Consider the following 15,012-nt stretch of genomic DNA (forward strand, 5'->3'; position numbering starts at 1 on the left):
TATGTCTGGACTCAGCAACATGGACTTTGATTCACCATGGTTGATCTGGCTACAGCTGCTGCTGTGTGCTCACTGCCAGAAGCAGAGATCAACACTGAATTCCAGATGTGGCCTTATTTCCCGGGGTGATCAGCCAGCTATGTGGCAGCAGATTGATTACATTGGGCCAGTTTCATTATGGAAGGGACAGTGTTTTGTTTTTATCTGAATAGACACTTATTCTGGATACAGATATGACTTCCTTGCACTCAAGGCTTCTGCCAAAACTACCACCTGTGGACCTACAAAATGCCTTTTACATTGTCACAATATCCCACACAGCGTTGCTCCTCATCAAAGAACTAGCACAAAGCAAATGAAATATGGCAGTGGGCCCATGTGATGGAATTCACCAGTCTTCCCATGATTTTTCTGATGGAATGGTGGACTAGCCTTTTAAAGACTTAGTTAGTTAGTTCCAGCTAGGTGGCAGTATCTTCTCACAGGGCTAAGGCAAGTTCTCCAGGAAGCTATATCTGTCTGAATCAGTGGCAAATATTGGTGCTGTTTCTCCCCAGGATTCATGGGTCTGGGAATTTAGGAGGGGATATGGAAGAAGCACCACTCATCGTTATGCCTAGTTTCCCACTAGCAAATGACTGGCTGCTTTAGAGGTCCTAGTTCCAAAGGGAGCAGTGCTTTCACCTGGAATGGAACAATGATTCCATTGAACTGGAAGCTAAGACTGCTACCTGACTACTCCGGGCTCCTCATACTTCTGGATCAGCAGGTAAATAAGGGTACTACTATGCTGGCTGGGGTGAATGGTCCTGATCATCAAAGAAAAATTGTAACACTGTTCCACAGTGGTGGTAAGGAAGATTTGTCTGGAATACAAGATATCCCCTAGCATTGTCTCTTAGTATTACCATGTCCTATGAGTAAAGTCAATGGAAAACCACAGGACCTTAGTCCACGACAAACTACGAATGGCCCAGACCTTTTAGGAATGAAGGGTGGATTTCCCACCAGGTTGAGCACCATGACAAGCTCAGTTGCTTGTTGAAGGCAAAGGGAATACAGAAGTGATAGAAGAAGGTAGTTATACATACCATCTATGATCAGTGACTAGTTACAGAAATGAGAACTGCAATTACCATGAGTATTTCTTCCTTAGTTTGTTATGAACATATCTGTGTATGTGCATGTGTACATGTGTGCATGCACACACAGAGAAACACACAAGAAACAGATTCCTGTTTATGAGATATTTGGAAGAATAAACATTTTCAAGGACTTTGCATCTTCTTCTGGGTAAAGGATTAGTGCCTTTCCAGCTCTAGGCAGCAGTCTTAGTTTCCAGTTCAATGGAATCATTGTTCAACTCCTAGTTGTATTGTGTCAGCCAAAGGATGACCTTACTATTGTATTTATTTGGAGATTAAGTGTGGTTTAAGGGGATGTACATGGGTACCGAGCTGAGAAGGGGTAGACTTGTGTGGTTGATTTCATGTGTCAACTTGGAGGATTTTTTTGATGAAATAAACAGGAATTTGAGGAAGCAAATTGTTGTCAATACTGTGGATGGGCCTAATCCCATTAGTTGAAGACCAACATTGGACAAAATGACCAACCCTCCAAGCAGAGATTTCCTTTGGCTTCATTTATACCTATGTCTCTCCTGGTCTCTGCCTGCTTGCATTTGAACTAGAACTGCATTACTGACTCTCCTAGGTCTGGAGCCCAGTGGGCCATACCACAGTTTTAAACTTCTCATTCTTCATAATCTCATGACCCAATTCCTCATATCATGTGCTCTATCATCTATCTATCTATCTATCTATCTATCTATCTATCTATCTATCTATCTATCTATCTTCATCATCATCATCATCATCTATCTATAAATATATATAAATTTGTTCTGTTCTCTGGAGAACTCTAATACAGGAGCTAAGGAGGCAAAAGTCTTTATGTAATAGACAGACCTTAAAAATTTAGAAAAATGCAAAAAGAAAAAAATCTTCGAGCACTTTAGAATTTTCTTTTGCAAGGGAGGAAATTAATAATATCCGTTAGCTCATGTATGAAAATAATTTGATTAAAACCAGAAGGTTTTTGGTAAATGAAAATTCATTTCCTGTAATCATATGAGAAAAGTATGAGAAATATTCATTGATATCATTTATACACAAATACTAGTGCTATTAAGTCTAAATATAACCTAAAACTCTCAACAACATTTATCTGTTTGATTCTTTTATATTTAGAGCTAGGACTAACAGCTGCACCTTATAACTTCCCAATTATTTTTTTTGAAAGTTTTATCAGGATGACCAAGACTATTAAAACATTTAAATTTAGCCATCACTTATTGCGTAAAGTTGTACTGCTACCATCTGAAGTGGTACATGAATATGAAACATAATTTAGCTAAATAACAAATGGTTTCTCCCAGTAAAGATTGCTCTTTTTTTCTGAACAATGAAAGAAAGGAAAGAGTATGAATTATGATGTCACTTCACATCCTGGTTCTGTTGCTTATTAGCTGTCTATGTGGACAAGGTATTAAGTTTGCATTGAATACCTCCTCATGCGAGAAATGGAAATACCATAATAGCATCTCTTTTTGAGGGTAGCAAAGGTTAATGAAATATATTGAGTTAAAGAGCCCATGCTATTGTCCGGTACACAGTAATTTCTAGGTAAGTCTAATTTCCCTTTCTTTGTGATAGTTATTAATAATTTATAATTTTTTAGTTTTATAACTCACATTCTGTGTGAGTTATAGAATTTAGAATGTTACTAGTGGCCACTAGTAGTTCATTAATTCTACCCAGTATTCTGACATATAAGCAAGCTGAGTCCAGGGAGGATTTCCTTTGCTTCAAGTCACAAAGTTAGTTGTGGAGAAAGCTTTCAGAGACAGTGTGAAGCGGAGTGAATTTAAGCTTTGGTGTCCAACAGACCCTGCTTTGCAACAATAGATAAATGATCTTTGTTGTGTTTTCATCACTTTTTCCCTTTAAAAATAGAAATAAAAAGTTATTTTAGATAGCTATGAATATTAAATAATATGATGCATACAAACAGATTAAATCGTATGCAATAAATTTTAGAAAGTTTAATTATGTTTTTAGAAATCACTCACTTATTTGATTATTCAGTTTATGTACACAAATAGCTGACATCTTCTTTTACCTGATAGCAACCCGAAATATTTGACCTGAAACGATCTTACCTGAGAGCCCTTTAAGAATGACCGCAAAGCAATAATGGAAACAATGGGTTACATAACACATGAATTCCAGTTTAATAAGTGGCTGTTTCCAGAAAATTCCTAACAACATGAAATAAGCATCTGTCAGTCTGCGCCGGGCAGCTGGCATGTGAAGGACATCTGATTGTTTCCTCAGGATGAGCAGAGGGCTTATGTTCAGTTTTCCAGTCTCTCTGACTAAGTCTTCCTCTGAACAACAGCACAGCTTGTGTGTTGAAACAAACTGTAATCTGTTACTAAAGTTTTTTCTTTAATCAAAACTACTGGATTTTTATTGGGTTTAATGTTATTTTCAATAATGCAATGTTACTACTATCCAAATCAACAGGTTCCAATGCCCTAAATTATCTTTTAATATAAACAATCAATCCTGACATTTTTTCCCTATTAAAACCGTTCAAAATCTTATTTTTCCCAACTCCCCAGTATATTCCTGCTACAATAAGAAGACTGGTGTTTTGGCCCCTGAATCGCATACCTGTTCCTGCGTATGCCTAGCTTGGCCTGACTTAGGCCCAGTGCTTGGCACACAGCGATGGTGAATGTTGCTGTTACTATTACTACTGTTTCTATTCTATTGCTTATAAACTTAAGTCTTCTTTCAAGTTTTAATTCAAATCCATCTTTCTTGTTCTAATTTCTTGCCTGGATTTCTTACAACTACTTTTGCAATGAATACTCCAGACAAGTTTTTGGTAACTTAAAGATATTTTATTTGATTTATAACTTTCAAATTTATGTTTTGAGAATCATTTAAAATTCAGGGGTCCCCGAACTTTTTACACAAGGGGCCAGTTCACTGTCCCTCAGACAGTTGGAGGGCCGCCACATACAGTGCTCCTCTCACTGACCACCAATGAAAGAGGTGCCCCTTCTGGAAGTGCAGTGGGGGGCCGGATAAATGGTCTCAGGGGGCCATATGCGGCCCGTGGGCCGTAGTTTGGGGATGCCTGAATGATTCATTGAACTGAACTGGTAGTGTTTTCATGAATTAGCTTTCCCAGTCATATCTAATTTGATGATGAGGATCTTTCCATTTGAAGCCACTCAGTTTTAATGAAGAGCCTGGATTAGGACACTAGTTCTTGGTGTTCTGCCCATTCACTCTCCTACCTCCAGTAAGACCTCTACGGATTCCTTCTACATATGTAAGAGTTCTATAGCCTTTTTGATCCTTCTAGTTCTAAAATAATGATTATTTGAGTATTTTTATCTGTCACATTGGTAAGTGGACACCCAAGGGTCAGGGTCCAAGTGTTTGGATCACAATGCATTTGTGTTTTGTGTTCTGCATTTCTGATGTTGAGAGCAATGTTTCCCGTTTTTGTGCCTTGGTACATTCTCCTGGGTAATGACAGCATCATTCGCTATGAGCAAAGCTAGAAACACTAACAATCTAATCATACTCCTTCCTCTTGTACTGCTAACATTGGATCTGGTCACCAAATGTTAAAGGTTCTTCTTGTAAATATACCTTGATTCTGTGTGCTTGTTTATAAGCTTAGCCTTCTGGGTAGAAGGGAGGGAGGGGTTTTTATATAGCATTCACATCTCAGAAGAAAATAAAGAAAAATGGGATGATTAGAGATAAGGCAGCAGTGTCAGAAGTCCTGGAGCTCATCTCTATACAGGCACTCTGAGATTTGCATGTTTATTCTGAAAATTAGATTTTTGTCACTAATCTAGAAAATAAAATCTGCTAGCAATATGACTATTTTTGATAGAACTTGAATTTGATACTCGAGCCACGACATCCTTTCCCAAGTAAGGTTCTGTTCGTCTACACATGTGAATTTGTTTGCTCATTTTTTATAAAGCTTTAGACTGCTTTGTGGTCTGAAATCTTTTGCTCCACTGATTGCTGCCTTTCATCTATAATATATTTCTTGATAATTATTACTATTGGCAAACAAAATGCATCCCTTCTCCCCAGCAATGTGACTGTACCTCTAGATCAGCCTCTGTCTCTCCAGTAAATATTTCCACTCATTTGCTCCCTCTTTCTCATTCCCTCCCTGTCTCCCCACTGACTTGTCCTCAGGCTCAGGGTTTTCCCAGATGTTGAGTTGCACTTACCATATCCCTGATATCCTAAGGTAGTGGTTATTAAATTTTTGGTCTCAGACACCCTTTATACTCTTAAAAAATTTCAAACACTTCTAAGAGATTGTGTTTATGTGGGTTATATCTATGAATATTTGCTGTTAACAACTAAAACATTTATTGAAACATGTATTTATTTATTTCAAATAAGTCAATTTCATATTATTATAAATAACATTTTATGAAAATAACAGTATTTTCCAAAGCAAAATTAAGTGAGAGGAACAGTTTTACATTTTTACAAGTATCTTTGTTGTTTGACTTAACCGAAGACTGCCGGATTCTCATATTTGTTTTTGAATTCAGTTGTATAGTCTCTGAAAAACTCCACTGCACACTCATAAAATAATGAGAATTTTAAAAGGCAAATACCATTGTAGTGGTATTATGAAAATAATTTATGGACTTCCTGAAAGCTATGTGCAATACTTTGAGAACTGTGCCTTAGGCTAGAGAAAAACAACCAGCTCTCTTAGGCAATAATGGTTTGGGACCACAAAGAAAATGACAATCTCTCTCTCTTCAAACAAACACTCTTGTCTTGTTACAGACAGCCTCTGCTTCTCCATTTTACTGCAAAATCGCTTCATTGGCTCACGTTGTTTTCATTTCTAGAACAGCCTCCTTCCCTGTCCTCATTCCTCCCTATTGAATAACTTTCAAAGTGAAACTCAGGTTTTTCCTTTGTCTGTGGGGCTTTCTCTGCTACTCCAGTTCCTCTGACTGCAATCCACCATACCTTGTAGACCTCATGCATTCCTAGCTGGTAGCATTTTATTTGAGTAAGGCATAGTAGCATGAGCCTGGGAACAGGAGTCTGGACTTTGAGTCCTGCCTCTGCTAATTAATTGGCCACACCACCATGAACTCATTTCCAAGGTTTTTTTTTTTTTTTTTTGCATTTTTCTGAAGCTGGAAACAGGGAGAAACAGTCAGACAGACTCCCGCATGCGCCCGACCGGAATCCACCCGGCACGCCCACCAGGGGGCGACGCTCTGCCCACCAGGGGGCGATGCTCTGCCCATCCTGGGCGTCGCCATGTTGCCACCCTCCTGGGTGTCGCCATGTTGCGACCAGAGCCACTCTAGCGCCTGGGGCAGAGGCCACAGAGCCATCCCCAGCGCCCGGACCATCTTTGCTCCAATGGAGCCTTGGCTGTGGGAGGGGAAGAGAGAGAGAGAGGAAGGCGCTGCGGAGGGGTGGAGAAGCAAATGGGCGCTTCTCCTATGTGCCCTGGCCGGGAATCGAACCCGGGTCCTCTGCACGCTAGGCTGACGCTCTACCGCTGAGCCAACCGGCCAGGGCCCATTTCCAAGGTTTTGATTCTAAGTGCCTTGGTTTCCTCATCTGTAAGATGGGAACTTCATAAGGATTTTGTAAAGATCAACTGAGTCAATTTCTGTAAAACACTAAGAACAGTTCCTACCAGATATTAAGGGCCTAACAAATATTATCTATCCCTATTCTTATTGTTGTCATAATTTTATATTTCTACTTCTGCTAAATAAACTATATTCCTCAGATTCACCCATGAAACATCAAAACTACTTACTCAGATTTATTGAATGAATTCAATAATAAAGCAATAGATTTTGTAGCTCTTGTTAAGTTGATTAAATTCTGTTTCCTGGCTTGAATATAGTAGCATATATTTGAAATGAGTCAACATAATGGAGCAGTAAGAATTCTGGGCCAAGAGGGCAAGGTGCTTACTACTCAGATTACCAGCTAATAGATTTTATGCAAGCAATATCATCTCTTCAGAATTCTGACCTGTAAAATGAGCAAATATTCATTTTAGCTCACCTTACAAGATTTCTGAGAGGATTAAATTAAAAACGTGCACCCAAAAGTAAGTCAAAAACTGCAAAAGGTCCAGCAAATATAGAGAAGTATTGTTGTTTCTGTTGTTGTTATCAAATAAGGCTACTTCATAATTTTAATAATACCTAATTTCTAATAACAATAATTCTTGATTTCCTTATAGGAAACATTTTCTCTTTAAAAATTAGACATCATTAAGGTCTAAGTGAATTTAATTCTTTATTACTGAATGTGGAACACATAACATAAAAATTGAAATTAAGAGGAAATATATTTGGTGATTTTACTTTGCAATCTCTGTGTTCTTTTTTATTCCAGGTACCTGTGGTGGCCATATTGGGCTCAGGTGGTGGTTTCCGAGCCATGGTGGGGTTCTCTGGTGTGATGAAGGCACTGTATGAATCAGGAATTTTAGACTGTGCAACCTACATTGCTGGTCTTTCTGGCTCCACGTGGTTAGTACACATTTTAAATCTTAGTTTTATCAGTCCTGAATGGTTGGCCCAGTGCTAGAGTGTTGTCACTAGTATGTGGATGTCCTGGGTTGGATTCCTGATCAAGGCACATAGGAGAAGAAATAATCTGTTCCTCTACCTTACCTCACCCTTTCTCTCCTTTCTTTCTCTTTCTCTTTTCCTTCCACAGCCATGGCTTGATTGATTTGAGCAAGTTAGCCCCAGGAACTGAGAATGACTCTGTGGTCTTTGCCTCAGGTGCTAAAAAAAACTCAGTTGCCAGTGGAGCAAGTCCCCAGATTGTCAGAGCATTACCCCATAGGGAGCTTGCAGGGTGGATCCTAGTTGGGGTGCATGCAGGAATGAATCTGTCTCTCTGTTTTCCCTGCTCTCACTTAGTTAAAAAATAATAATAATAAAATAATTATTGGTTTTATCATCTAAGTGTTTAACATTATCTACCTGAAACATTAGAGCAGCGGTTCTCAACCTGTGGGTCGCGACCCCAGCAGGGTCTCCTAAAGCCATCGGAAAATACATAATGCATATCAGGTATTTACATTCTGAATCATAACTGTAGCAAAATTACAGTTATGAAGTAACTACCAAAATTATTTTCTGGTTTGGGGTCACCGCAACATGAGGAACTGTATTGCGGGGTCGTGGCATTAGAAAGGTTGAGAACCACTGCATTAGAGGGTAAAAGAGGTTTAGAAAAGTGGACATTAACTTCAAATTACTGAAATGTTCCAGCTTAATGCAATTTGCTTCTTAAACATTTTTTTAAGGCAAAATTATAGCTAATGATGGTCCTTGTCATAAATTTATTCCCTTTAAGTCTGATTGTAACTTAAAATATAGTGAAACAGAAAATTAAAAATATATATTAATTGAAATAATTCTATATAAATAGCACAAAAGTGTAGTAACATATTCTACCCATAATCAATTGAATCTTTCTATAATTTGTTGAACTGTAATCTTTTGGTGATTATGTCTAAGTCTATGTCATTCACTAGGTATTCATAGTCTTCTCTGAGGCAAATAGAATGAAATGCAAGATACCTTAATATACAGAAGAAGGAAAACAACTTTTGAATACAGAAATGCAATAAAGTTCACTGACTTGTATTTTACTAATTATCATATTAATCCTTTAAATGTACTTCAGCTCAACTATTTTTGAATAGAGAGTAAAAACATTTATGTATAATATTTGTATACTGCAGATTTGCCATTTCCAAATAGACAAACATTTTCAAAGAAAGGACTATATATATTTTGATTTGCCTACCTCCTATAAGTACATTGCACATCAACTATAACTCCTTACTTAGACATCTCATATAAAGGTATTGCCTTATTACAGATGTCTAATTTTGACTTACAAGGCTTTTTAACCACTCAGCCATAGTTAAGTACATATAATATCATGGATACATATCTAACATTTTAAAATTTCAGTGCTTTCTCAGCCTGTGACATAAATTAGTCTTTTTTTTATTTTTCTTTTCATTTTTCAAAAAATTTGATTTAGGAGCCAAGGAATTTGTCCAAGATTACTAGCAGAGTCAGAATATAAACTTGGGCCTGTGATCCCCTATTCTAGGATTCTTTCAACTAAACCATGACCTTCTTTTGGACAGTTATTTATTCTACATAGAGGTCCACGTTGAAAGAATTTATAGTTTCTAAAATGTTTTGAACCAGATACTTTAAAAACCAAAACCTTCAACCACAGTTTCTACTTTTTGGTATTCATTTTTAAAATAATTTATCTTTTCTGAAAAAAGGTTGTACCCATCCTTACTCCTTCCCTTACAGGAAAGTGCAGGTACCTGCCGATTTAATGAGTAATGTGATGGGAACACTTGGACCCTTAGAGTAGTTTACCTACTCAAGCATTTTATCATTCTTCAGGTGGTTTTCAGTGTCTGTGTTCACTGTGTGTCAGATCACTGTGGCCCATACTGACTAAAACATTGCAGAAAGCTTACTCTCTCAAGCCCATGTAATGAAGAAAGACCAGGCCTTCCTTGGGTGCTGATTTGGGGGCATTAGTAGTGTGTGTTTTGGCTTAATTAGAGCTACAATCCCTGCTTTCATGGTATAAGATTAGCCTTCTCTTACTTATTCCATTTCCTTAAAAGCCATTTACTCCTAAAATCCTTACAAATTTATTTTCACACAGAGACCATCTAATTTCTAATTATAATGGTGCCTTTTGACGTTTTTATTGCCCTCGATTTTGGGAGAGTCCAGAGGATGAGGTGGGGGGTTGTCACCTCTTACACATTGACTTGCCCCTCCATCAGATTCCTCCCACAAGGCCTTTTCATGTTTATAGCATCCTTTCTGATTGCTCTCTTCTCCATATCATCTCTGCTACTTCCGCTGCACTTCTCCCTGTGGTGAGTTTTCCTCTCGAACCTGCCTTCTGTTCTGTTATAGTTACACATCCTCCCTTGGTCATTTAGCACCTTGTGCCACTTCTTGAAACTCTAGAACATTCCAAACATTAATGGAATCCCCAAGGAAAGATAACCTTTATGGACCAGGCATAGTAGACATCAGAGAAGAGAATCAGCTGAAAGAGGAGTTCCGGGGGTCAGAGGTGAAGAAAGAGTACTTCGCCAGGTAGTGGGTATTTTAAAAGGGTAAACATCTGTCAGAAGCTTAGTGTAGCCTGACCAGGCGGTGGCGCAGTGAATAGAGCGCCAGACTGGGACGCGGAAGGACCCATGTTCGAGACCCCATGATAGTCAGTTTGAGCATGGGCTCATCTGGCTTGAGCAAAAAAGCTCACTAGCATGGACCCAAGGTCACTGGCTCGAGCGGGGGGTTACTCAGTCTGCTTAAGGCCCGCAGTCATGGCACATATGAGAAAGCAATCAATGAACAACTATGGTGTCGCAACAAAAAGCTGATGATTGATGCTTCTCATCTCTCTCCGTTCCTGTCTGTCTGTCCCTATCTATCCCTCTGTCTGACTCTCTCTCTGTCCCTGTAAAAAAAATAAATAAATAAAAAAAAAAAAAAAAAGAAGCTTAGTGTAAAACTGAGCTTGGAGATCATTAGTGGTTTTAGCAAGAATCACTAGATCATGACATTGCAAATAAGAAGTAAACAGAAAGTGAAAGGATAAAAGGTTTGATCATGAATGTGTCATTTCAAAAAGGACAAGAAAGGATCAGGGAAGGGTTTTGTTTTTTTCAGAATTTAAGAGATTTCAGCATTTCTATAAAAGTCTGAGGTGAAGAAAATAGTGTAGAAAGATAGAGGGAAGCTAAAGGAATAGGCAGATCATGGATAGAAAAAGATTCAGGTAAAGACAGAACTGGACAAGGTAAAAAATGCGAAAGCTGTTAGTCGTGGAAAAGAGACGCTTCCTGAGACGGAAGGGAAGGTGGTTCAAATGATTCATGGTCACAGTTCTCTCTTGAAAAGTATGAGTGAGGAGGTAAAAAGTTCAAAGGAAGGAACTCGGAAAGACTTGGAAAAACAAATTACACTCTGTGTTGTGTAAGTTTATATTGTGCTGATACATGACCATGCCTTGGCACAAATTAGGTAATACGGAAGTGTCTGGAGAAGCCCTGGACCTCCCAATAAGTCTTCTGGAACCACAAGAGATAATTTTATGTAGGCATAAGCTTCTGTTGTAACTACTATTACCTTTATGATCATTATTTCTGAAATTGAGTTTAGATGATACTTGTATTCATTAACTATATGTGTAAGCCAACCAGGAGAATTGACATGAATGAATGAAGAAAATTATGACAGTAACCCTGTTTTCTCTCACTCAGCTCAACTCTCTTCCTTAGTGCAGCCATTCATACATAGCATCCTAAGAGGTACCGGATGTGGACTGCCCTGTTCGCATGGTAATGACAGCTAAAGAGAAATGAGGGCAGCTCTGCATCTCTAGACAATGGAGCCCCAGTCAGTTAAACTGGCTAAAATGGAATTCAAGGACAAGAACTTTGAGTTTAACAGTCAGAAGAATTTCTGAGATATTGAAAAAGGAAACAATTTTAACAGAAGGTGTCCTGTAAACGGTGACAGGCTAAAAGATCAAGATGTATGTTGGAGAAAATATGTTATGTGAGGTGGAGATTATGCTTACCTTATTCACTAGTGAATCTCTCTCACTTTTCAAATTTTTAACAACTAAATGAAGACTTGCATATAACTACATTTGGGCGGGGCAGTTAATCTGGGAATATTTTTTTAGGGTTCCAAGATATTTGCTTCACAAATGTTGAAAATCTTCTCAAGTAATTACAAATTTTAGTGTCATATGAGAATCCCTTCTGGCACTTATTAAAGCACAGAAGTTCTGTTTACCCATGAAAATTCTGATTTGGGATGTTCTGGGGAAGGGGGTCAGGCACTGATGTTTTAAAACATTGACTGTTATTTGGAGTCAGGGACTGAACTTAGAATTTCTCTTCTCTGGCATGTTTTAGCTTTTACAATTGCACTCTTCACCTAAAATGCATTTATATGGAATATATGAGATGTCCCATCATATAAATTCATTGTTGAAAAGTTTGAGAGAAATGTTTTCAGATTTAGAGATGAATAGAAGACCCTTTTGTTTGTTAATTAATTGTTCATAGAAGCCCTACTATGTCTAAGACACTTAGTTTTTGAAACTTGGTTGGTATCACAGAGAATCATTGATTGGTGAAGAGATTAAAATGACGGACTAACCAGAGATGCAAACTGGGGTGATGTCTGTGTGCCTTAGGTGGAGCGTGTCCACCGAAGCCAGTAACGGCTGAATCCTGCCTTGGTGCAACCAAGGGAACAAAAGAAGCTGTTTAAAGAAAACTGGCAATTGTCTACTGCTCCATATTTAGCTATCACTAAAGTCAAAATCCAAGTCACCACCACAATGATGTCACGAATAATCTGTCCAACTCATATTAGTGAATTCTAAGGAGTATGGGTCCATAAAACTAAATAAGCAGAGGAAAGGATAGAGAGACAGACTCTCACATTGCCCGGACTGGGATCTACCCGGCATCTCCCATCTGGGGCCAATGCTTGAACCAGTCGAGCCGCTGGCTGTGAGAAGAGAGGGGAGAGTGGGTGGGGAAGAGAAGCATATGGTCACTTCTCATGTGTGCCCTGACCGGGAATTGGACCTGGGACTTCTGCATGCTGGGTCAATGCTCTATCCACTGAACAAATTGGCCAGGGCCCATCCTTTATTTTTCTTATGGAAGAAAGTGCTTCCTTTCTTTGGAGGTTATGTAATCATGCCCTTCATCTTTACAATTTCTCTCTTGCTTTCTTTACAGGTATATGTCCACCTTATATTCTCACCCTGATTTTCCAGAGAAAGGGCCAAAAGAGATTAATGAAGAGCTAATGAAAAATGTTAGCCACAACCCCCTTTTACTTCTCACACCACAGAAAGTTAAAAGATACGTTGAGTCTTTGTGGAAGAAGAAACGTTCTGGACAACCTGTCACCTTTACCGATATCTTTGGGATGTTAATAGGAGAAACACTAATTCACAATGTAAGCTGTGGCTCAATCTACAATTCTTTTAATGCAATAATGTTTTAAATAAAATAAAATAAAATATGATGTATTTTGTAAAAGTCACTTGATTTGACTTATCCTATCAACATTGTGTACTGAGAGCACACAGTTCTTGAGAGATATAACTCTTCTACATTTCAAAATAGTGTTTACTAACTCATTCTAGTTGTGTATCTGTTTTGATGTAGGGAAGTGTTTTATATTCCTTTTCTTTAAAAAAAATATGCCTTTTAATTCTTAACTTCCCATTCTTAACTGAAATGACAATCTTTTTAGATAAGGAGCAGAATACAAGAAATGTTTTAATGGTAGAAGAAAAATGGAGGTTGCCAGGAAACAGTCAGAAAACAAAGGGAATCACAGTGAACAAACTCATCTGACACATGACTACAGCAGTGTGACATTTCATCAGAAGATAAAGCAGAGGGGACAGAGCGTGTACCAGGGAATCTGGGGCTAAATTCTTTCTGGGCTCCATAGCTGCCAAATCATTGTTTTCTTGAAAATAGACATAGTCCCTAGAAACTTGGTATTTAGAATAAAGGCAGTTACTTTCATAGAGCTTCTTGTTATTTATTCAGGACCTAGAGATTTCTAGAAGTAATAAGATTTATTTTTATTATAAAAAAATTAAGTGTCTTGATTGGAAGTACTGTTTGTAAATTTAAAACCATTTCTTTCTTTCTTCTTTGGACAGAGAATGAACATTACCTTGAGTACTTTGACCGAAAAAGTCAATACGGCACGATGCCCTCTACCTCTTTTCACCTGTCTGCATGTCAAGCCCGATGTTTCGGAACTGATGTTTGCAGGTATATAACTTCCTCTTGCAGAACCTTTCCTGGATCTTTGAACTGTGGCTTCTAGTGATTTTCTTTAGAAGAAGCCATTTTCAGTGCTTATTTAATACATTCTCTGCAACATAAAAATATTTGAAAATATAAGGAAATGAAAAGCTAGGTGATTTTCTGGTTGTAGAGAATATTAGGAAACTAGTTACTAAAATATCTTCATTGATATCAGTGAACTAAAAATAAATGATAAAAAGTAAATTATGAATATAATCAGTAACTCAATTTTAATTACTCATTTCTCAAAGACGTTCAACAAGATAGTTTGCCTAGTGCTTTCAGGCAATGTATATTCTCTTGCTTGATGCTGACATTTTTATTAAATTAAGTATTATGATCTATGTTTATCATGCAATGCACTATTCTAATTTTTGTAATTTGGCACCTGAAAAGTACTAGTCTATACTTGTGGCAGCTGGTAAACAAGATGCCTCATTTTATTAAGTCTCAGATGTAAATAGTTCTTTCTTCTGTAGCTTTGCTCCTTATTCTTTTTTTTTTTTTAATTAAGAAGCAGGAGCCAGGAAGGCAGAGAGACAGACTCCTGCATGTGCCCTGACCAGAATCCATCTGAGTAAGTCCCCTACAGGGCAATGCTTTGCCCATCTGGGGCCACTTCTCTGTTGCTTGGCAACTGAGCTATTTCAGTACCTGAGGTGAGGCCATGGAGCCATCCTCAGCACCTGGGGCCAACTTGCTCAAACCAATTGAGCCATAGCTGTGGGAGGAGAACAGAGAGAGAGAGGAGAGGGCGGAAAAAGAAAGGAAAGGGAAGGGGTAGAGAAGCAGACAGTTGTTTCTCTTGTATGCCTTGACCAGGAACCAAACACAGGACTTCCACACTCCAGGCCAACTCTACCACTGAGCCAATCAGCCAGGGCTTCTTGTTCTATGCTCTAAAATTTTGTGACATAGCTCTGCAATGTAGTAACATTTCTGACTATGACTGGTAGGTTCATT

The 15,012-nt window shown here is 38.2% G+C and overlaps 1 protein-coding gene across 2 annotated transcripts in view; it reads left to right on the forward strand.

The window, feature by feature from the left end:
• The window catches only part of PLA2G4A (phospholipase A2 group IVA), a 153,323-nt gene that overhangs the window by 93,392 nt on the left and 44,919 nt on the right, over positions 1–15,012 (forward strand). For both annotated transcript variants that reach the window (XM_066261359.1, XM_066261360.1), the window contains 3 exons: positions 7,506–7,642; positions 12,955–13,177; positions 13,899–14,013. In XM_066261359.1, coding sequence (XP_066117456.1) covers positions 7,506–7,642; positions 12,955–13,177; positions 13,899–14,013 — 475 coding nt within the window. The remainder of the gene's footprint in view (positions 1–7,505; positions 7,643–12,954; positions 13,178–13,898; positions 14,014–15,012) is intronic.

Source organism: Saccopteryx bilineata, chromosome 2 (assembly GCF_036850765.1).
Source record: "Saccopteryx bilineata isolate mSacBil1 chromosome 2, mSacBil1_pri_phased_curated, whole genome shotgun sequence".
Classification (NCBI taxonomy): Eukaryota; Metazoa; Chordata; class Mammalia; order Chiroptera; family Emballonuridae; genus Saccopteryx; species Saccopteryx bilineata.